This window comes from Phytophthora infestans, genomic scaffold (genome assembly GCF_000142945.1).
Source record: "Phytophthora infestans T30-4 supercont1.19 genomic scaffold, whole genome shotgun sequence".
NCBI classification, from domain to species: domain Eukaryota; phylum Oomycota; class Peronosporomycetes; order Peronosporales; family Peronosporaceae; genus Phytophthora; species Phytophthora infestans.
In genome coordinates this window covers 1,052,619-1,075,330 of record NW_003303740.1, presented here as the reverse complement: position 1 = coordinate 1,075,330, position 22,712 = coordinate 1,052,619, and the positions used below count along the sequence as shown (strand labels likewise).

Below are 22,712 nucleotides of genomic sequence, written 5' to 3'. Positions count from 1 at the left end.
TGCCCCAATCCGTTTGAGCAGGTTCACCTCACGATGGAGGACACGCTTTGTCGTGAGCTGCAGCAGCTCTCGCCCGAGCAGCTACGGGAGCTGCTGAACGCCAGTGGACACGGTCAACTGCTGGCACATGATAAGCCTGCGGTGCATGAGCAGCTCGTGTCGGAAACGAAGAACGAGGGCAACGCTTTCTTCCGCCAGGGCCGCCTGCATGACGCCATCTCCTCCTACTCCCGGTCTCTTCAAATTCGCTTTGCGTCTAATGAATTTAGCTACAGTAATACTGACCATTGCCATCGATTATGATTTCTATAGATGCATCGAAATGGACCCAAGCAACGCGGTTTGCCTCTCGAATCGAGCTGCAGCCTACCTGAAGGTCTATAAGTACGCTTTTGCTGCAGTGAGAGCTTTATTCTGACTGGTAACATTTCCCACTACAGCTGAAAGAGTTTAAGCTTGCAATAGCAGACTGTTCCATGGCAATTGAGGTGGCGCCGACAATTAAGGTGCAAACAAATAATCGATTAGGTTTCCATAACGATGACTTTGCTGACGCATGATTGCAGCCATTTATGCGTCGAGCGACGGCGCATTTTGCGCTTGAGCAATACGAACAAACAGTTGCCGATCTAATAGTAGCACTGGAGTTTGAACCGCGTAACAAAGAGTGCTATGCAAAGCTCCAAGCCATCGTGGATGCCGCTACAACCTTTCTCCAGCGTGGGAACGAAGCAGACGCGGAACTACGCAGAGCAGGCATTCGTGCTGCATTGATATGCTCTGTCCGTGATGGCTGGTCAATGAGCGCTGTGCGGGGCAACCCAGGGCCTGCTGCTGTGAATGGACACACGCTTTTCAGAGGAGACAACGGCCGCATCTTTCTCTTTGGTGGACGATCAGTACGTGAGCAAAAGCCGGATTTATTCATGCTAGGCGAGAGCGACAACTCAAGCTGGGACATAGTACCGACTCAAGGTGCATGTGTCCCTTCATCACGGTCTTGGCATACAACTTCAGCTATCGGCAAAGAAGGGAGCGAGTTCTATTGCGTTTACGGCGGCGTCTCGTCACGAGGTGAGGACCCCAGCGTACATTTGCTCGTACCAGCTTCACCTCGTGGCTTTCGATGGGTACAGCCATATTGTTCACAGGTCGCACAGGAGATTCCAGCGCCCCGATCAGGCCACGCAGCGGTGTCTGTCGTGGACGATGATGGCGACCGAATCGTTTTCATGTTTGGCGGACGAACGAAACGAGGCGTGAGCGATCAATTACTGGTCTTACGTTTGTCAGCAGCCAGAGCGGATAGTAACGCAGACCCGGTGGATACAACGATTACTTGGGAGGAGATTGACCCTAACAGAGCTGGATCTGCCTGGCCTTCTGCTCGGGACGGCCATTCGATGTGTTTAATACCAAGCGTGGCAGACCAAGCGCCTCGACTCGTTGTCTTCGGTGGCAATGGCCAGCTTAACGATGATCGGATGAATGACGTGTGGTTATTCAATGTGGAGAAGCAGCTTTGGACACTTCTGCAGTGCTCTGGGGATATCCCACTTCCACGCTCATACCACACAGCTCACACAATTGGCGAGTTTCTTTTCGTTATTGGCGGACGAACTGCCGAATCCGAGGACGACAGTGTGTACATGCTGGACACTGAAGCTGCCAAATGGGTCAAGGTACCAATCCCCAGCGATCACTCTTTGACTCCTCGCGCATGGCATTCCAGCGTCTTCATCGATACTGGCAAACTGTGTGTACTGGGCGGCGGCACTTACCACGGCCCTCTAAAAGATGCTGCTACATTGGATCTCAGTTTCTTTCATCTCACTGCATCTTCACTAAGTCACGTTGAACAACTCAAGAAACTCGACACGTAATTCAAAGGCAGCAACGCAAACGCAAAGGGTTAACTCTAAGCAAGAAACGTTTGGCAGTAGTGCAGTGCAGTCTCAATAAGGCAAACTGAGGGGACGTTATGCGGGGATGTTTCTCGCGATCTGGTTTGCTGTAGCTTGGGCCAATTCAATGTAGGAACCAGCGATACTCACCGACATCATCTTACGAAGTTCTTTGGTCAGCTTTCGAGTGAATTGATATGTTACCTGAAGCAACTGCGTTGTGGTAAGTTCCGCTGAATGCTTGCTGCTTGCGAGGTAAATGCAATTGTGAGATTGATACGAGCTAGCTACAACTACCTAACACCCTGCTTGCTTCTAGTGCTGGCATTGGTTGGCTTCGAGCGTCCGGCGTCAGGGGTTGCAGTTCTCGCCATGGTTGTGGTTGTCGTCTGGATTCCAGATAGCCTCGTTGCATCTGGAGATGCAATGTAGGCTGTGCGTTTGCCTACACTGCCTCCCAAGACGACATCCATGATGAATATGTAGAAATAAAACTTGACGCCGATAATAAACCAATAGAAACGATCCACCTATAGAAATCCCTCAGCCTTGATAGAAATTTGTCACCATCGCGGGTAGACAGGTCATCTATGAGACGGGGCGGTGATACCGGTCAAGTTGCACTTCAACACGTTGAAGTTGGTCCGTAATACCTACTAGCGGTCGAATTATTTGGAGCTAGATTGCACCAGAGCATTGTAGGCACGTACAAGCATGGTGTCGCCGCTGGAGTGCACATATTGCTCCACACGTGAAGGTACGTCCTTAAGGAGCGCTACCAGCAGTTCCCACGAGTCTTCTTCATCCTGCAATCCTTCCCACGACACCCAAAGCTGCCATGCGTTGCCTTCCTTACGGTGACTGGTGAATTTCTCGACTCCGAGGACCATGCCCTGGTTGCCAACATGAGCCAGTAACTCCTCGCCGACTTCTAGACTAGAGTCCGCGTAGAATTTAAGCCGCGAACCGTGCACTACGTAGCGCTTGCTCGTCACTAGGTGACGGATCCTGAACGAGTGGGGTGCCGTGTCGACGACTTCAAATGGTCCTACCCATCGAGCCAAAAGTATGTTAACGGCAAGTCGGGAGTCGATACGCGACCATAGTACGAAATCACCCACGCTAAAATTGCACTCGGTTCCCTTTGACCGAACCATATTCTGCAGACGTCGCTTTTCGCGCTGGTCTACCACCTCCATGTGCAAGCCAGCCAGGCTTGCACGCAGTTGCTCTAGTTTCTCAGCCGGCGGCGGCGACGTGTCCAGCACTTCAGTGCCCATACCGCGCTCTAGTAAAATAGGCTCAAACGGGGTTGGTCGTGGTAGTCCAGTAAAAAGCTCGCTCGGGGACTTGTCGCCCAACGACCTCACTGGGGTATGGTTGAGATTGCCTTGCACGAGCGGCAGTAAGTTGACCCATTCATGAGTGTCCAGTGTATATTCCATCAGTAGGACTCTTAGTACTTGTAGTACATCACGCTTTAGACGTTCCACCGTTCCGTTGATCCATGGCGAATAGGCCACCACCAAGCTCCTATCGATGTCCAGTTTTTTACAGACCTGAGTGATCAACTCACTCTTGAAATGGCTACCTTGGTCTGATATCAAGACCGACGGGGCGCCAAATCGTTTCCACCAGTCCACTAGGGCTGTAGCTGCTACCACACTGGTAGGCGAATCGCATGCCACCAACTCACAGAAATGCGTGAGTCCGTCCTTCAATACCAGTACATACTTGCATGCACCTATACTATCGCCGAGGTAGAGAAAGTCGACATGGAAGAGCTCGTTCCGCTCTTTGGCGTCGTAGGTAGGCCCCCACGGACGAGGGATGATGTTTCCTCCCTTTACGTGCTTGCATAGTAGGCATCTGCTGAGGAACCGACGGCAGACTTGGGCCAGGTTTTCGATCTCGAACAGTTGCTTCACTGCTGTCATCATCGGCTCAATTCCGCTGTGTCCTTGGGCTCCACAGTGAGCAACGATCAGAATCCGTTGTATCAATGCCACTTCAACTTCAGGCACCCATAGTCGTCCACTAGCTACCAGAGTGTCGTTGTCGTCATGTCTCACAGTCACTGGAGCGTCACCCTTATGCTGTCGTTGAGCAGCTTGGATCTCATCCAATGTAGGAAATTCAAATTCGCTAGCACGCAGGTGCACGCGTTGTAGTTGGGCGCTCACTGCCGTGACCTCACGGATTCTGCTACGTGTGATGGCCTTGCACCTCGTTACAACTCCCTCCTCCGCCGAAGGGAGACCCCACCGAAACAGCAAGTCTGCCCACAGATTGGCTGTGCCATCAACGTGCTTGATTTGGTACTGCAGTCCCGTCATGGAGAGCGCCCAGCGTTGGAGTTTCCCACGCATGTGGCTCTTTACCTCCTGATCTGGAGCGAACACATACACCAGATTCTTGTGATCACAGTAGAGTCGGAACCCATTGCCACGAACGAGCAGGTATGTAAGGTTACGAGACGCCCACATTATGGGGAAGGCCTCTTTTTCAATGATGCTCCAACGTTTCGCAGTATCATCAAACTTTCCGCTCTTGCACACCAGCAGTTCATGCTGTTGGTCGGTCACCTTCACCCCATCAAGCCACTCCCGGACCTGTGTGACGACCAGCCCCCACCCATGCTCCGATGCGTCCGACATCAGCACGATCGACGCGTCCGGCGACGGATAGTGTAGGGTTTGAGATGTAGTGAGCAGCCGACGAGCATCCTCAAAGGCCGTCGTATCCTCGACACTCCACGTAATGTCCGCTCCGGCAGCGAGTCGTTTAGTTCGCCCAACCACCTTCAACACTGCTTCTAATTTGTCGTGCAGAGGCTGTATCACACGGCTGAAGTCCATGAGCGAGTCACGCATCCAGCCGGTTGCACAGAGAAATTGTTGTAAGTCGGCAGCAGTAGGCGGAAAGGGTAGCTGGCAAAGGCTACTGAGTCATTCAGGGTCATGATACACGCCGACACCATTGAACACACGGCCACATCACCTGGCTTCATTTCGAAAAAGAAAACTCTTCATCACGCTTAGTTTCAATCCCAACCTGCGTACCCGAGCCAAGAAGCGGCGAAGTGCTTCGATGAATTCCTTAGGTGAGCGCGCATACAACAAAATGTCGTCTATCCAGATCAATAGGTGCGTGCGAAGCATGTCCTCAAACTTGAAGTTCATCTGGTTCTGAAAATGTAAAGGAGAATCCATCGCCCCTTGTGGAACACGACACGGCGTCCACACACCTTCGTCGGTGATAAAACTTATGGGGTCTCTACTGTCTTCATCAAGAGGTAGCTGTGAGAAACCACTTGGCATATCAAAACCAGCGAATCCGTAAGCACCCGCAACATTCTTAGAGGAGGACGTCAGGTCTGCACCTGTGCCCGCGATTGGCACCGTCATTGCGTTAACAGGTCGGTAATCCACCGTCAAACGGAATTCGTTCGGCCGTCCAACCTTCGGGACTGGTACCGCCGCACAAGCCCACAGACTCATGTTGTTGCGGTAAATAAATCCCATTTTCTCTAACATTTGAACGTGTTGTCGAAGGAACGTACTCTGAGCAGTAGAGTATCTGCGTGGCCGCGCTCGGAAAGGCTGAGCGTCGGCTCTTAATGTGATGCGTAGTGGCTCCACATCTGCCGGTGGATCGTCAAGTAAGTCTACACGAAACACATCTTCGTGTTCCAGTACAGTGTCCCGAAGAAACTTTAAGTATTCCTTGTCAAAACCGTTATCACCGGCAGCCACCACCATTTTCTCCAACTTTGTGTGTACCTCACTGGGGGGCAGCACCTTTGGAATCTCCAGATCGAACGGGTCTTCATCTGCAACGGGAGGTCCAGCCGCAAGCTGCGATAATTGGTCGTTGATATCAATGCCCAGGGTTTTCAAAGTGTCGTTACCAAGAATGAAGTCTGTTTCAAGACCTTCCATCACCTTACAGTAAACTTCAGACAAATGTACCTGCCCAGCAACAGTTTGCAGAAGCAAGTCCAAGGTCACAGCTTCACGACATTTCACGATATTTCCCCCTGCAGCACTCTTCTTCTTCACACCGGCCAGTTCCACCACATCCAGGTCTGCCCCAAGGTCAACCAGCTCTTCCAGGTATTGGCGAGGCAAATACGTCTCATCCGAACCCGTATCAGCCAAGTACGGGATAGTCAGTAGGTTATTCACCAAGACTTCACCCGGCGCAGGTATCACTTCAATTTTCTTCACACGTCCACGTGACAGTTCCCGAACCACTTTCATTTTCTCTATGGCCCGAGTCTTGTCATCCTCGCTGGCCACGGGGCAGTCGCGCAGCCAATGAGGTCCCTGACAGTGCCAGCAACCGGTCTTTGGTGGAGGTGCCTCCCTCTTCGGCGGGTGCTGTTTAGTACCGCTACCCGGGCCACCAGTCTTGCTATTCGAGCCGACGGAACTGCCTTGCATCCCTGTGTGCTTCAGCCTTGGCACTGCTTTGCTGGTGCGATCGGTCGTCTTCTCTTTCTTAGAAAACTCGATTTGACATTTTGCTCTTGTGCTATCACGTGGTATTTATGTTGTGCACGTGCTTTCTCTTTGATAATCCCGAACAGCATAAAGTCATTTCGCTTAGCTTCTCGACATTCGTACTTTACGTGCCGACGAACGTCGTCCCGGAGCATTTTTGGCTCCAAGTTGTCGATGAGTACCGTGCACCGCAATTTCATGCGGTCATTGTATCCACTGTCGGCTGGGTCACCCACTCCAAGGATCTTGCTAAGTCCGTTCTCCTTGATGAGCGTTGCGAAGTCCCGATAATACTTGAGAATTCTAGCGTCAATGTCGTCCTCACGGAGGTCGACCTTCAACTGCTGCGAGAAGAAATCATCAAGATCGGGCACCTGGGCGTCTTTCACGGACCCAAGCTTTGCGTCAATCAGAGCAACCAATTCCGTGTTGGTTACATCATCGACGGCCTTACGGAGTTCATAGAGACAAAGTACTTCAAGCAGCTCCGGGTCAACACAAGTCTTCACCGGACGAAGTGCAACCTCCAGTCTCTCACCACTCTCAGTACAACGTTGGTGAGCAATACCAACGTACTGCTCCCATCTCTTCTTCCAACTGACAACAGCGTCCTGGCTCCAGTCGGTCAACTTGGGAGCTTGAACGAACTCGAACACTGGTTGCGGGACGTTATGCATCACTGCATCACCGTCCACGTCGTATCAAGCTTCACTTCCTTGCATATTTTCGCGGTCCTTCTATCCGTCACAGACATATTTCGGGCGAGGACATATTTCGGGCAAGGGGTCCTCACATACAAAGTCTAGTCAATAAGGAGAAAGGAGGCTCAATTTCAATCCTCTCTTTTATTAAAAACTGCTCACCTTGTATAGCACGCGTACCGTTGGCTAAAAAGGCGCGAAAATCTTCTTTCGAACGAGCCATCGCGCGCGCTTCTTCGATCTCACTAGCCAACACACCGACCAAGAGAAAACTTCCTCAAAACCCTCATCATGAAGAAGCCTGTGAAGAAGCAGAAGAAGAAGGTCAAGCGACAAACAGTCTCAATCCACACCTGGACAGCAGCGCTTGCAGCGGTAAACGACGGAATGTCACTGAGCTTAGCGGCAAAGACATACGGTGTATCGCGCGAACCACTTCGCCAGCGCCATCTAGGCCTAGTGCCAATTGTGGCGCGTCCTGGACCTCAACTTGTTTTCATTTCGGAGGGTTGTGACAGAGGGCTGGTAGAAATTATCGTTTATCGAGCGCTTCATGGTATGTGCGTTAGTTTTGACGAGCTGCGGTGCATGCTGCGCCGGGCAGCGGAGGAGACTGGTACCCGTCCATTGACTGATGAACTTCCCAATGACAAGTACATAACGCGATGGATCCAAAATCACCGGGAGATATCCGTCCGTCGCTCTCAGTTGTTGGACGTGAAACGAGCTGAAAGCTCCTCTCCTTACGTTGTGATGAGGTACTTCAACAATTTGAAAGCCGTGTTAACAAAGTTTGATCTCCTGGACAGGCCGGAGTGCATCTGGAACTGTGATGAAACTGGAATCTGCCCTCAGGGACTTGGCAATGAACGCGTAATCTGCCCAAAAGGGCTTCGGGCCAACGTCCAGGCCTCTAGTGACCGCGAAAATACCAGTATAATGGCCTGCATTAGTGCATCCGGAGCTCGAATGTCACCCATGTATATTTATAAAGGCACGTACCGCAAGCTAAACTGGATAGAAGGATCGGAGCCAGGAGCGGTGTGTGCAATGAGCCACAGCTCGAATATTAATGGTAAGCTGTTTTTGAATTGGTTCAAGTGGGTTGTCGAGCAATTGCCGCCTGCGCGGCCGCAACTGTTGATATTAGATGGTCATCGCACATTCAATTTGAAGCTGTGAAGTATGGCCAAGAACATGACGTGCATATTTTCGTGCTGCCTGCACATACCTCGAACTTCCTCCAACCTCTAGACGTGTCTGTGTTTGGCTCGTTCAAGCGTCGATACCAGTCAGCTTTAAAGCAATTCCCATCAACACACAACTACATGCTGCCAACCAAAGACAAAATTGCTGAAATTTCCCGCGATCCGTTGATGTTGGCGTCCCGACCTGAAAATGCAAAACGAGGGTTTGAGAAGGCAGGTATATATCCATTGTCGATGGATAAAATGATGAAAGGGATTGTCGGTAACGCACCTGTGGTGACCCGTGATTCGATGCCACATCTATCAATAATTCTAGGCCAGATTACCCCTCCTTCAGGACGGTTAACCGTCACTAAGCGCCAAAAGCGAGTCCTCCGCGAAATGGATTTGGATGTGGAAGGACTTAACTTGGTCAATCTTCTGCGTACTTCAGCCACAGCTCTAATACCGCCGAAGCGAAAACATGGGAAGTGGTAGACGAAAACTATTCTGGTGGCGACTTGTTGAGCTATGAGGAGATGAAAGCTGCTGTTCAAGCTAAAGAGGACGCCAAAGCGCTGAAAGAGGTCAACAAAAAGTCTGCTCCACTCGAAAAGAGAGAGCAAGCGGCAATGAACCTGCACGACAAAAAACAATATCAGACCGCAAGAACACAGCTGGTACTGCAACGGGAGGAAAAACGCCACGCGAAGGCGCAAAAAGCTGCTCACCGAACTAACAAGAAGGATCCAGGTGCGTCGAAACTGCGCAAGATGCCGCCTCCCGCAAGCAGCTTTCTGCTAAACGTGCGAACAAGTGGGGAATGGTTGTGTGATCGTACTTATTCAGGAGGTCACGGTGCTCCATAGTTAAGTCGTGCTGCCTGAAATGTGTCAGAAGCCCTATCGAATGCATACAAACTTCAATATACTTGAATTCCTGCCCGAAATATGTCTGTGACGGATAGGACTAAAGTTAACTTTGTGGTAAGTTCCGCTGAATGCTTGCTGCTTGCGAGGTAAATGCAATTGTGAGATTGATACGAGCTAGCTACAACTACCTAACACCCTGCTTGCTTCTAGTGCTGGCATTGGTTGGCTCCGAGCGTCCGGCGTCAGGGGTTGCAGTTCTCGCCATGGTTGTGGTTGTCGTCTGGATTCCAGATAGCCTCGTTGCATCTGGAGATGCAATGTAGGCTGTGCGTTTGCCTACACGCGTCGACTGATGACTCGGGGTGATGGCACTTCTCGTGGTAGCGTCCAAGTAACGAGCAGCACTGCTGCTCTCATTGACAGCAGGCAGTATTCGATTCGGCTTGCGGCACTTTACGGGGGATTGTAGACAGTAGACGGTGATCTACGTGTATGTGTTTGCAGTTGTCATGTCGACAGTCGACTGCGATAGCTGCGATCTAATGATCTCAAATGTTTGGCTTAGCTGTGTTAGGGTCACTGTTCTTGGAGACCCAAAGAGCTGCTAAGAGTTCGTCAAATTGGTCTACGTGTAGGCATATCCTCAACATATTGCCCCCCCCCCCTCCAATTGTCAGAGTCCTGCCGTTTTTTTCCTCAATGTACGGGATATATCGTCGATCAGTGTCGTTCGACAGGCCTCGGGGTCGATTAACAAGACTACCCCACGTCATATCCCAGTAGCTCGATTATCTTTTCTTGGCTCATCTCCGAATGAACGTATCGCTTTCGCTTCGTCACTGTTCCGAAAGCAATTCAACCTTGCTTTCGTCGACAGCATCAGGGGCACGAGTGCCTTTGTCAGCTGCGGCCGATTTACCTTGCTTCACCTCTACTGTAGTTGTAGTAATTGACGGAAGGTTAAGCGCACGTTTCATTCGCTTATAGTAACTACGAAAAACTGGAGACGTCTCTCATACTTTTGTCTGCACTGCCGAAAGGTGGAAGGCGCGCTTCCGTGAGACGAGGTGAGAGTTGTTGGCGGGGTCATCTTCTGGAGCTCCGTCGCCCGGTTCATCGCTTCTTCCCTTGTGATCAAAGCTCGGACTCAAGAACGTGGCTGACGAATTGGACGGCGGGTCCTCAAGCGTCTGTGCTATAAGAACTGGATCAAGTTAGTACCCGTACCTAACGTCGCATCCCTCATCAACGTTATCGTTGATTGCTTGTGCACGGTAAGTGCCTGGGGCCTCGAGACTAGAGCAACCGTCCAGGAAGTTGGGCAGCTCGCCACGCAGTCGGTTGTCGCGGAAGTCGGACTCTTTAAGGAATTTAAGCCGCGCGATGCTGCCCGGCACGCGGCCTTCAAGGGCGTTGTCGAACAGGTAGAGATACTCGAGGTCTTCCAGGTCTCCCAATGTCTCGGGAATAGGTCCGCTGAGTTGGTTGCTAGACAGATTGAGGAACTCGAGCGCCTTGCAGCAGCCGATGGACGGCGGGATGACACCTGTCAGCTCATTGTTGCGCAGGGACAGGAAAACCAACGACTGCAAGCGGCCGATCTCTACCGGGACGCGGCCCGTGAGGCAGTTGCCCCGCACGCTGAACTTGGTGAGCTGTGAAAGCTCACACAGAGCGTCGGGTAAAGCTCCACACAGGTTGTTGTGCTGCAGCTGCAAAGTCTTCAGACTCTGCAGCTTGCCCAGCTCCTTGGGCATTGAGCCGGACAGAGAATTCTGGTACAAATTGAGCTCCTGCAGTTGGCCGCAGTCGCCAATCTGGCGCGGAATGGCGCCTGTGAGGTCGTTGCAGCTTAGATCCACGCGCTTTAGGCTCGACAACGTTCCAAGCTCGGCCGGGATTTCCCCGCGCAGCTGATTCTTGGACAAGTCGAGCACGCGGAGCTGCGGTAGCTGCGCGAGACTAGCAGCCGGCAGACACCCGCTCAGCTCGTTTGCCGGCAGCTCCAGCGCCACGACGTGGCCCATGACCACCTTGACGCCGTACCAATGCTCCGGGTCACGCGTGGGCTGCTTCCAGCCGTCGCGTCGCCGCCATCGGTCGCCGTTCAGCGCGTCGTAGAGATCCACGAGCGCCGTCACCTCCGTCGTCGGGATGGAGCTCTGTCCTTGGCCCATGGCTTGTAGATGGCTAGTGTCTTGACTGCGCGATCAAGGCCTCTTATTCTCTCTACCGCTTAAGCCCAAAATGCTGGACAGGGACGCGGCGGTTTCTCCTGCACTTCAAGAATGGGTTCGTCCGAAAGATGGAGCGGACTGACGCAGATCAGACACAAGATGAGGCAGCTCGGTGTGCAGTTCCATCATTACTTCAAGCACGGTGCTGTCGTCGACAGGGCCAACAGTCTGGCACGTTGTGAGCTGCCGCCGTCCCATCTGGTGGAAGCAGGCGAACCAGCGATCGATCCTACGCGCTTCGTCTTCGCGAAGACGACGACGCCGAATGAAAAAAGTAGAAAGCATGGTTCATGGAAGCAAGGATAGAGGATACCCGCAACTACCGCTGGTTGCGTTCATTACGATTAACGTGACTCGTAGACGGATTAATAATTAGGTAGGGACTGACTAGCTGGAGGTCGGAGGCTGCGTATTCCCCCGGCCGCCTTATAGCGCGTAGCTCTGCTGATCTAGCGAGGGCTCGCGGTTGCGTGACATCGCCACGTCGGACTGGTACTCGGGTACGTAGCGCGGAACGTACTGCGGCTGGTGTTCGTTGCCGGCGTTGGCCACGGCTACCTCGAAAGTGGGGCCGTTTACGGACGCGGCTGCAAGCGCTTTTGCTGCCAGCCGCTTTTGTTTGCGCTTGTTGAGGCTGTACGTGATGATGCTGTTCTCTGGTGTTGTAGAGGTAGGCGCGTATGAGCGCGTGAGCTCCTCCTTTCCCGAAAGAGCTCCACGTCGCCTACGTTGTCGAGGCGCTGTGGCTTCGGGTAGCACAGGTCTCCGCGAGTTTTCAGGCATAGGCTCCGGCGTGGGCTCACCCTGACTGCGCGTAGATGTGATTGACGAGCTGTTACTGGAGCTAGCTGAGCCCTTTGTGAGCGAAGCCACGAGTCTGTTGAGATCGAAGGCAAAAGCTGGTTGGAAGGTATGCGGGTCCTTAAAAGGCGCGACACCATCCAGTGCGGCGTTGAGGTCACGACGCTTGGCTACAGCGGGCAGGCGACGCATGGTGGTGGTGCCCCAAGCAGCGGCTACGGTCTCATGCTCGAAGCCGTCGTGGCTGATAAACACAGACATCTCATGCTTGCGCCGGGCCATGGCGTCGGCGGAGATCGGAACATTGTAGTAGTTGCCGCTGCGCGTACTGCGCATGACGGACGTGTAGTGCGGCTCGACCATCATTTTGGTGAGGCGGTTGTTTGCGAATGTACTCTGATCAGTGGTTTAACGACCGAGAGTTTGTAAGTGAGACCCAACGAGATCCGTCGGGTAAGACGCTGCTGCTGTTATGAGGCCGGAGGTACGCGGAGCGGTGAAATAACGGTCGGCCGCGTCTGTCGTAGCGGCTTCCACCAAGATGCTCCTGCGTGCGGGTCGTCAAGTGCTCAAGTGAGTCGTGCCAACGTTGCTGGCGCTCCGGACATGGTTGCTGAAGGCCACGTCTCTCGCCTGTCGTCGTTCCCTCGCATCTCTCTCCCCTACAGCCCATCCGGTCGCCATTTCAGCCGCTGGGCGGACACTTCGGCCGCAGTATGAAATGTGTGTGGAGCTCAAGTGACCACCTGCTTGGCGACGCCACCTGGCTAAACCGTTTGCATGCCAATCTGATGGGCACGCGCGGTAGAGACAAGAGCCTCGGTGTCAATTGGTACCCTGCTCGCTGAATTTGTCCACCCGGCAATACATAGTGTACATCATGTTCACGTAAATATACATGAACGTGAACCAGTCTGCTGGTCCGACGGTAGACAGCCTGGTGAGACGAATGCATGCGGAACGGTGGCAATGGGATGTGATACCGTTGGTATCATTTCGAGCCGCTTACAGGCGCTGATACGTTTTTGATCCATGAACACCTTGGTTGGCGAGCTCGTCGTCGGAGTGGAGAGGCACAGTGCCTCAAAGGCTCTCTATGTAGAAGTACGGTTTGCTCGGGAAGTGCCGCAAAACGGTCTTTTAGCCGTCAGTGACGGCCCGTCACGGTAGTCGCCGTTTGCTACCCTCCTGGAGCTTCCGGAGCCACGCTTTGCCACACTTTGGTACTGCCTCCATACTGACAAGCAAGGTGCCATCGGCTGCGTTGGAACGACGCTGCGTCCTTTGGTTACATGTTAGTTTAAGCGGGTTTAACGTAGTCGACGGCAGTGGGATCGGCGAGCTTTGGGAGTATCATCTCCCACTGGGAGATGATAGCGCTGAGCAAACACCGAGCGGATACCATCAGTTATTACTGTAATACAGTAGTTAAGTAATCCACCGTGGATGTAACGACGTAGGTCTTGCTATCCTAGGGCTCGGCGATTATTGTTCGCAGGCGTCGCTAGGCCAACACCACCAAAGCCCACATCGCAAACAACTCGTAGCGTGACCTCAGTGGATAGTTCAGGTCAAAGCAACAGACACTTGGGGCGCTGGTATATGTAACGATGTTGAAGTGGGCTAAAGACCGCTTGGCCTCTTGGAGCCTGTTAATACGCTCTGTGGCCTGCGTCACCAAGAACCCCATAGAGTTTTGCAGCTGCGTTCGTCTATCCTAGAGATGAAGAAGACGCGATGCCTTTGCGCTTCTTGCGGAGCTTTCTATTAATAACCCATCTTTACGGTTGCATGCGGGTTGGTGTTTGCTATTAAAAGCATGTTCATGCCCTCGCTGCTTCCATGAATCATTCGACGCCAGAGCTGCAAGAGTTGAAATGATCACCAGACCGATCGCTCGCACACAATACTGAAGCCCCTAATCAGTCGACCAAGACTTGCTCTACGTTTACAGTCGTGCATCAACAATCGTACGGTGACCTGCGTTGCTGCGGCAGTGGATACCGGAACAAGTTGTCATTCTTGAAGTCGTCGAGTCGCCTTGCACAAGACTCATGTCACGTGCTGCCATTGTCATGGCACGCGCATTGGAACGTCCTACGTCGATGCATAGGTCCATGACTCCACGAGAGTTGCAGTCGCTGAAGTGTCATGTCACTATATTACCGCATTCCAATGACATATCCTCGCTTGACACCAGTCATAACTCAAGAGTGCCATGGCGGACGCTGCGACCGACAGCAAGCGCCGTATCAAGAAGCTCACGACCGAGAAGCTGCAGCAATTCCGTGACGAGATCGTAAAGCGTAATGGGCAGCAAGTAGACCTCACGGGCCGCGGCATTGAGAGCATCGTGAGCTTCGAGGGACTACAGACCGCCACCAAGCTGGATCTGAGCCACAACAAGCTCTCAAAACTCTCACAGCTCAGATCCGTGCCACGTGTGACGATGCTCAAACTCACAGACAACAAACTGAACGGTGATGGTCTGGCTGAGATCCAGCACCTTAAGAAGCTCGTAATCCTCAACGCCGCTGAGAACCATGTGACGCGCATTCCGTTCGAAGTGTTGCGCAATGTTCGCACGCTTAAGGCGCTGGTACTCAACAACAACTCCATTTCAGCATTGGACTGGATGCCTAAGTTGCCGGAACTCAACTCGTTCATTGTGAGCAACAACCGCATCGCGCAGATCCCACAACGCGTGGTGGACGGACTCCCGAGCCTCAAGAAGATCTCCATGTACGAGTTTGTATTGACGTGTTGAGGCTGCTGAATCGTGGACTTACGTGTGTGCCTGATGGCGGATACAGCTCTCATAACCTATTGGAGGAGATCCCGAATTTGAGCCAATTATCGGAGATCACGGAGCTGCGTCTTTCGCACAACAAGTTAAAAAAGATCCCGACGCATTTGGCACAGCTGAGTAAGGAAAAGTGAACTTCTAAATATGCATTATTATTGTAGAGATCTAACTTTGTGGTGATGGGTTGCAGAGAATCTCAAAGTGTTGGAGTTGAGTCACAACCAGATTGACGATTGGTCTGGACTGGAGGCTCTGAGCTCGCTTGAGAATTTACGACAATTGAATTTGATCGGCAACCCCATATGCGGAAAGAAGCTGGAGGTCGCTCCGACGTCTGGCGAGGAGGAGGAAAGCAGTGGCAGTGAGAACGATGAAGAGGGCAGTGACGACATTGATAGTGATGACGATAAGAAGAAGAAACGCAAGTCGAAAAGCAAGAAGACCGACATTTCTGAGGACGAGAAGAAGCAGATTAAGGAGGCGAAGAAACTCGACGCCAAGCACAAGCAGTACAACTTCAAGATGAAGCGGCTGTTCCCGAACTTGGTTGTGCGTGATGCCGCTCGTGTGCTGGACAAGCGTGTGCATGGCTACGTTGCTCCACCTAAGGAGGAGAAGAAAGCGAAGGTCTCAGACAATAAGCAGAAGAAGCCTATCACGGGAAAACGTAAACGTGACGAGGATAAGAAGAAGAAAGCGAAAACCAAAGAGGAGTCTCAGAAGGCTGCACCTACTAACAGCGATGCAGACAAGGCACCTAAGAAAGAAAAGAAAGCTTCCAAGAAGCACAAGAGCGAGCAGCTCGATACGGAGGTTTCTGCCACCTCTGAACCTGAGAAAAAGAAGGCAAAACGTCATAAGAAGCAAGTGGAACCCAGCGAGTCGACACCCCTGGAGGTTGATCAGGCTGCGTCTGCATCTAAGAATGACGCGAAGGTGGAGAAGAAAGCTACGAAGGAGAAGAAACGAAAGGAGAAGCAGGACAAGAAGAAAAACAAGCGGCAGCCCAAGGAGATTGCAAGCGGTGTGGTGGCTGTGAAGCAGTTCAAGAAGGCCAAGAAAAGTAAAAGCACTGAGACCAAGCCCGTGGACTTAACGCAGATCAACTTTACACCTGACGTTGGCTTCGGAGGCTCCTCCGCGTGGGATTAGCTTCAACTTGCATTTGTGAATTGCACACCAAATAGATTTTTTTCTGCCGGCCGTGGATGATGTTACATTGAATTGAATGTGAGCGAGTACTGTAGCGAACATGCAAATTGACACTAAGGCTCTTCTCTCTAGCGCGCGTGCCCATCAAATTGGCGTCGCCTATACTGTAATACTTTAGTAGGCGCTCACTAATTGACCGCTTGCCATTTAGTGGGGTACTGACGATGCTCTTATAGCATAGTATGCGAAGGAAGCGCGGACGATGAGGGGGCGATGAGCGGACGGAAGAGGGAAAATCATATTAATAAAAAAATGCCTGTTCTTAACAATTGCAACGCTTGGACGATCACCTGGGAAATACTTATGGCTCATTCACGAGCATCTCGTAAATCTTCCCCACGATTTCTTTCAATCCTTCAAGGGATGGTATGGTATCGACGGTACGGAGAAATTTCTCATGCTTTCGGACCTTCACGTCTTCACTGAGCAAGAGCACAGTGAAGACGTGAAGGTCCGAAAGCATGAGTCCACTCGAAAAAATTGGTCACGATGATATACGCCACAGTAAGATCTTCGGCATCAGCCAGCGCTTCCAGCCCCGTCAAATTCTCAACCACCCCCTGCTGCATATCTTCACATTTGCTTCGACACTTGAAATTCTCTTGGTGCCACGCTTGAGCACGAGCTCGAATCGACCTTTCAGGAGCACGTTCCTTCCAACAACGTCTTCTTCGACAGGTATGCGGACGTCCCCGAGCAGACGACTGACTGTCTCAAGAATCGGGGCGATAAAAAAACAATCTCTTGGCTTCTTTCCCATCGGACAATCGTCCAAAGAGTTCCCGCAAGTCACGAATACGAGCGAGGAACAGCTCAATGTCGGCATCAGGTATATCGCTTGGTTGGAGGTCGTAAGAATCGTCGAGTTCGTAGATAGGTTTAAATGTCTTCCCAACAAAGACTCAAATAGCCCACAGACTTGTCGCTCTCGTGATTTTTCCGCTTTTTGTTTTTGTTCTTGGCGTCTTCAGTCGTCGTCTTCTGGTTCGCCTTTTGATTCTTCTGGCGCATCATTGCATTGATTGCAGCCCATCGTTTGAGACGTTCGGGGTGACGGTGTATGGTTCTTGGTGGTAAAGAGGGTATCACGACGATTGGAGCAGCAACTTGCGTTGGGAGTTCCACCAGCACGTGAATCTCTTTGTCTCCAGGCTGGAACTCTTTTTTGAAGTAATCATCGTCGTCGAGCTTCCAGTTGGGAATCACTCCACCGCATATTTACTATTTTCTTGTCGTCCTTGTTTCAAAAGAGGCTTGAGTAAGGGGTCGCTCTCGAGCCACTGTCCATTTTTCTTCTTCGCCATACAGCGTCACGAGTCGCGGCGGCACAGCGTGATGCTCGGTGCTCATGATGTCAGCATTGCTGACTCAGCAATAGCCTCCTGTAGCGCGCTCACTTTCGCATCGCCTGCGATCTTCACGGAAAACACATTTCCTTCGCCATACACCGCGCAATTCAGCTCCACCTCCGCCATCATTTTGCCAGAAAGTTCGAGACTTGAGAAACCCAAAACGAAGGGGCTTCTATTAGAAGCCCCTTCAAACCAATACTGTATGTCTCTACTTGATATTAAAAAACAAAGGGACGCACCTTACATTTACAAATGTTTCATAATACCGGAATGTGGTTGTCTAGGCTCCAATAAAAGGAAGTGGCTAGGATCACCAAGTTTTTGTCCATAAAACTTCCAAATACCGATCACTTACCTAACCGCGGTATTGTCAATATGTCGGTATTTCAAAAATCATATTTTTTATAAGCCGAGCGTCCAGCGCCGCTCATTCGTCTAGCACCCCCGCAAAGCAGGTCCCGCACAGTAGTTAACTTCTCCCCGCTGTCTACACGGGCTACACTACGCGCTCCGACCCCCCCCCACCACCGATATATCGTGCTACTCGTTTACTAGCTACACGCTACAGTACCCCAGTCCATACACGTGGCTTCCAGCTGCCATGTCGTCCCAGTCTTCGCCTTGGCCCAAACGACCGGCAACGCAGTTCCTGGGGGTAGAACGACTCTCGAGATCGCATTACCTACCTTCGAGGGCGAGTTTGAATCCTGGGAAGATTTTGGAGAGGCGTGTGACCGGTAAGATATTAGCTTCTTGTCATTTTACCATACTTTCTAATCAAAATATGCTCTGTAGATACCAAAAAGAGACCTTTCAGGTATAAATTGAGGACGAGTAATTCGGTGCGTGACCGGAATCGTGAAACTAAAAAGCGTGCTGCTAGACTTGGCAAAAAAACGAATTTGTTCGACGATACCCACAAGTATTACGCAAGAACGTTTATCTGTACACATGGGTGGAACTTCAAGCCGCGGGGCAGAGGTGATCGTACAAACCACACTGTCCGTGGAATTGGTTGCAAAGCGCGATTGAATGCCGTGCTGAACCGCGACGAAGGCGTCTACATTGTTCGAATCTCGAAGCACCAGTCGAGTCATAATCACAGCGTGGGCCCTGATGAGTACACCTGCTATGCGGAGACACACAAAATCGAATCACCAGGAATCAAGCGTGTTTTGAAGACAATGTGGCAAGGTAAAACTATCTGCTACTAATAATCATTTTGCTGAGGTATGTTCTAACTGTTAAAGTTTGGTAGGTGGTTCGAAGCGCAAAAAAATCTTGCGATACCTCAAAGAAGTGTCTGGCAAGCCGCTTCAACCGAAGGATGTCGAGAACATGATTGCCGAGATGCGTCGCGAGACGTACACGTCATCTGATGACAACGTTCGAGTGTTCGAGCTATTGCAGGACTTTGGAGAGGGACCGGGGAACGCAGTAAGAATTTTTCGGGATCCTGCAACTCTCACAAGCTGTATCACCTTCCAGACAGCGCACATGAGGAGGATGGCCAGGAAGTTTCCAGAGGCTCTATGTATTGACGCCACCCATGGAACTAACATTAACAGGTGCAAGATCGATGGCATCTATCTATAGTTCAATTTTGATGTTAAGATTACCAATGCTTGGTGAAATTATCACCAAACAATGAATACCTTTTTTTACTATGCTGACAGATACCGTCTCTTCAGTTTTATGATTACCGATAAACTTGGGAGTGGGTCGTTCGTGCAGCACGCTTTGATCGACGGAGAGACCAAGTTGAATATGAAGTGTGCGCGCCAAGCATTTAAGCAGAACAACACGGCATGGAGAGATGTCAAAGTGGTAGTTGTGGACAAAGATTTCACAGAAATCGACGTGCTAGCGGAGGAGTTGCCGGATGCTACTGTGATTCTTTGTCACTTCCACGTCATCGACTACTTGCATCGGGAGACCAGCAAGAGGGTCTACGGATTCACGTCGTTTGAAAAAACGCATGTGAAAAAACATGCGTTTTTGTATTACACTTATGGTACGGACGCATGACAAACGAGAATTCGACCACTACTTGCAAGGAATTCAAGCGCTTTGCAAAGATAAACCTGCGTTCTACGACTACCTGACGTCGAATTGGTTGAGCTGCAAGTCTTTGTGGTGTTCATTTCTACGCGGGAGAATCCCGCACTTGGATAACAGCACAAACAACCGGCTGGAAGCCAGTTGGGGTGCAGCCAAGGACATCCTTACACGTCACATGGCCATGGATGAATGCATAGACCACCTTCTCTTCCTACAACAAACTGCTGAAGACACGTACCGGTACAAGTCCAAACGCGTTGGATTCCGCTTTACCAAGCACTACGATGAGGATTTACAGACTTTAGCAAGGATTGCTACGCACCACGCCTGCAACCTAATTGAGAAGCAGTACAGGGCCAGCATGAAAGCTGATTACGAAGTTGATTCAGAAAGGCATCACCTGCTCTTGTCACATTAACAAGTAAGACGTCTTCCAGTCAATATGCGGTAAGTGAATATTTGCCCTCCTTAATATTTATACTGATGTGACACTGTATATTGCTGTTTTGCTTAGGTGAGTTTGAAGAATAGCACCTGCAGTTGCATGTTCTACCAAACACTTCTTCTTCCATGCAGACACATCATGTACTTGCGTCGTGAAGACGACTCTTTTCGGCATACCATTCCATTTGACGCCATTCCAGAGCGATGGGCAAAAAGTGAAGACTGTAGTGGAAGCGATGATCCTGGAAGTTTTTCGACAGATGGTGTGAGAAGTGTTGATGCTGACGTTGGCCATCACAAGCGGGCATTGAGTCATAACGAGAAATATCGGGCGATCCTCTCGATTTGCCAGCGAATCGCTGAGTGCGTCGCAGATAAAGGGAAAAGGGACTTTCGCACGTGGAGCGAGCACTTAACAGATCTGGAACGTATGGCTAGAGAAAACAACCAACCTCCCACGCTGAACAAGTCCGACAGTGAAGTTTCTCAAGGTAACAAAGGCGATATTGGTGAAAATAGCGAAAGGATTGGTGAAATTGGTGAAGCTGTCTTAGCTGGTGCAGAATCCACCAAGAGGGTTTGTGAGATCGACACCAAACGACCTGTCGAAGCTACCCCAGAAAGTAATGCGTCTCCGGCTTCCATTAATAGTGGAGATTTGGGAATGCTTGTTTGAACAAGTGCTGGTCAATGACATCAAGAAAAAGAAAGTGGATTCAACAGCCTCAGCCAAACGGAGGTTGGACATGGAGGGCTCGATCCAAGACGAAAAGGAACCAAAAGCAGCAAAGGTCAAAGGAGGGAAAAGGGCAACTCTTGTGCGTCTGAATCCAGCTAGTCGAGCTTCGGGCAGACCCAAGCAGAAAGCAAAATTCAAGAAGGCAAAGAAGGCGAAAGAAATTGAGGAAACAATGCTATTTGTGAATAACCTTGTCTCTTATGGGGATATTACCTTGGAGTCTTTCGAAGAGGCGGTCAAGACCAAAGAACTCTCGGTTGCTGGTATTGGGGATACGACGCGTGCCATCCGACCTATGTTCGAGTCGGCAGGTTTTAAGCGACCCAAAGCTTTCTTGATCGCCGAGAAGCCCACGCAAGTTGTAGAGACAGGTGTCCGCTTTGTTTTACCAGGTAACCTGATGAAGGCTCTTTTTATGGCTTGGTAAATTGTTCACCAAGGTTTTGGTGAAGTCTTAATGAAATTGTGGGAAAGTCACCAACAATTTGCGTCTCTACTTCAAAAAAGCACTAACATTGCCGCCGTCTTTGTTTGATGCAGAAGCTTTGATACTCAAGTGCTTAGATTCTGCTAAGAACGTGATAATTCGTCAGCAACTGCTCAGTGACAAGAACCCTACAGCAAAAGAGCTTGGAGTGTCGATTTTAGATGTGGGGACCTTCTCTATTCTGGATATCGAGCGTATGAAGTTGTGGCATGAGGTATCGAGAAAGCTTCTCTAGGCCCGAAAGCTTATCAAGTTTGTGAAAAAATTATCGAAAGAACGCGGTGCTGAATCCAAGAAACAGCAAGAGATTCTGAAGACGATACCGCACATGGGTGTTGACACAGTCTATCATACTGGTGGGCACGACATCCATTTTACGGAGCTCGCTAGATTTGGAGATGAAAGCTGGTTAAGTGATACATGCGTGTATCTGGCATCGCAACGTGATGCGGAGGAAGCAACAAAGTTATCCTGGTGTCAGCCCAAGATAGTGAGTGTTGTCGACCCCATCTACTTACAAATGGCAGACGTGGAAAGAAGAAGTGGATTTATCGACACTAGCGATCGCATCTTCAGCCAAATACAGGCGAATCGAATTGTATGCTGCCCGATTTATATCAACGTGACGTTTCCACACTGATGTAGTATTATCTTTGACATGGAGCGTCAAACAGTATGGACATATGACCCTTTTTTATAAAGAGGATTTCCTAAGAAGGGTGGAGGATATTTTCGAGAGCCGATTTCGACCGATTATGGCTACTGCGATGGAAGTTAAAAACTTCCCAGGCTGGCTACAAGATGACGGTTATAGCTGTGGAGTATTGGTTGCTCTCAGGTTTGAACAGTACATGTCTATCGCTCGAGCTACTCCGCCCGACCAGAGTATCCCCTTTCCTCGCGGCAACAAACTGCACCCCAAGTACCTGACGTACATACGTTTCAAGCACCTTTCATACGTATTTGATCGCGTAGTGGCAGATGCAGACATTGATCAATAATGCATGAATATATGTTTTGTATAAGGAGCATGAGTGGATCTAGTGCTGGTGCACACTACTCTAGCAAGAGATCCGCAACGAGTGTGCCACGCAAATTTAAACATTTTTCTCTAAATACCGCACTGGTACCGGTAGCGGTCTTCGCCATATGATCCTCATTATCGCCCATTCTTTAACCCCCCAACGCCCAAGCCGTTTTTTGACGTTATTTCAAATCATCCAACATAGTACTCATCCAACATGTAAAACCGTGCAACACTTGACTTTACTATAGTCTCGTATAATTCCGAGCACCTTTCTTGTACATGCACAACAAGACAATTTCTGCAAATCCCGTCACCATGTTGTATGTACACCAGATCAAAGTTGTATATACACCGGCAGACTGCTTGAATATGGCGTA

General features: G+C 50.6%; 4 protein-coding genes and 1 pseudogene across 4 annotated transcripts; 2 read left to right on the top strand and 3 right to left on the bottom strand.

Annotated features, from left to right (window-relative positions):
• Positions 1-33: 33 nt before the first annotated feature.
• Positions 34-1,883, top strand: PITG_11080 (uncharacterized protein; the record flags this gene model as incomplete). Its single annotated transcript, XM_002901811.1, has 5 exons — positions 34-233; positions 313-376; positions 441-506; positions 567-1,288; positions 1,364-1,883. The coding sequence occupies 5 exons, from the start codon at positions 34-36 to the stop codon at positions 1,881-1,883; spliced, it is 1,572 nt and encodes a 523-aa protein (XP_002901857.1).
• An 8,468-nt stretch (positions 1,884-10,351) lies between these two features.
• Positions 10,352-11,397, bottom strand: PITG_11077 (uncharacterized protein; the record flags this gene model as incomplete). Its single annotated transcript, XM_002901810.1, has 2 exons — positions 10,352-10,364; positions 10,397-11,397. 2 exons carry the CDS (start codon positions 11,344-11,346, stop codon positions 10,352-10,354), a joined length of 963 nt encoding a protein of 320 aa, XP_002901856.1.
• Positions 11,398-11,832: 435 nt separating this feature from the next.
• PITG_11076 (uncharacterized protein) lies at positions 11,833-12,573 on the bottom strand (the record flags this gene model as incomplete). The annotated part of the gene is made up of 1 exon (XM_002901809.1): positions 11,833-12,573. The coding sequence occupies one exon, from the start codon at positions 12,571-12,573 to the stop codon at positions 11,833-11,835; it is 741 nt and encodes a 246-aa protein (XP_002901855.1).
• Positions 12,574-14,425: 1,852 nt separating this feature from the next.
• PITG_11075 (uncharacterized protein) lies at positions 14,426-16,216 on the top strand (the record flags this gene model as incomplete). Its single annotated transcript, XM_002901808.1, has 3 exons — positions 14,426-14,955; positions 15,021-15,133; positions 15,204-16,216. The coding sequence occupies 3 exons, from the start codon at positions 14,426-14,428 to the stop codon at positions 16,163-16,165; spliced, it is 1,605 nt and encodes a 534-aa protein (XP_002901854.1).
• A 325-nt stretch (positions 16,217-16,541) lies between these two features.
• PITG_11074 lies at positions 16,542-17,643 on the bottom strand (annotated as a pseudogene; the record flags this gene model as incomplete).
• Positions 17,644-22,712: the final 5,069 nt, after the last annotated feature.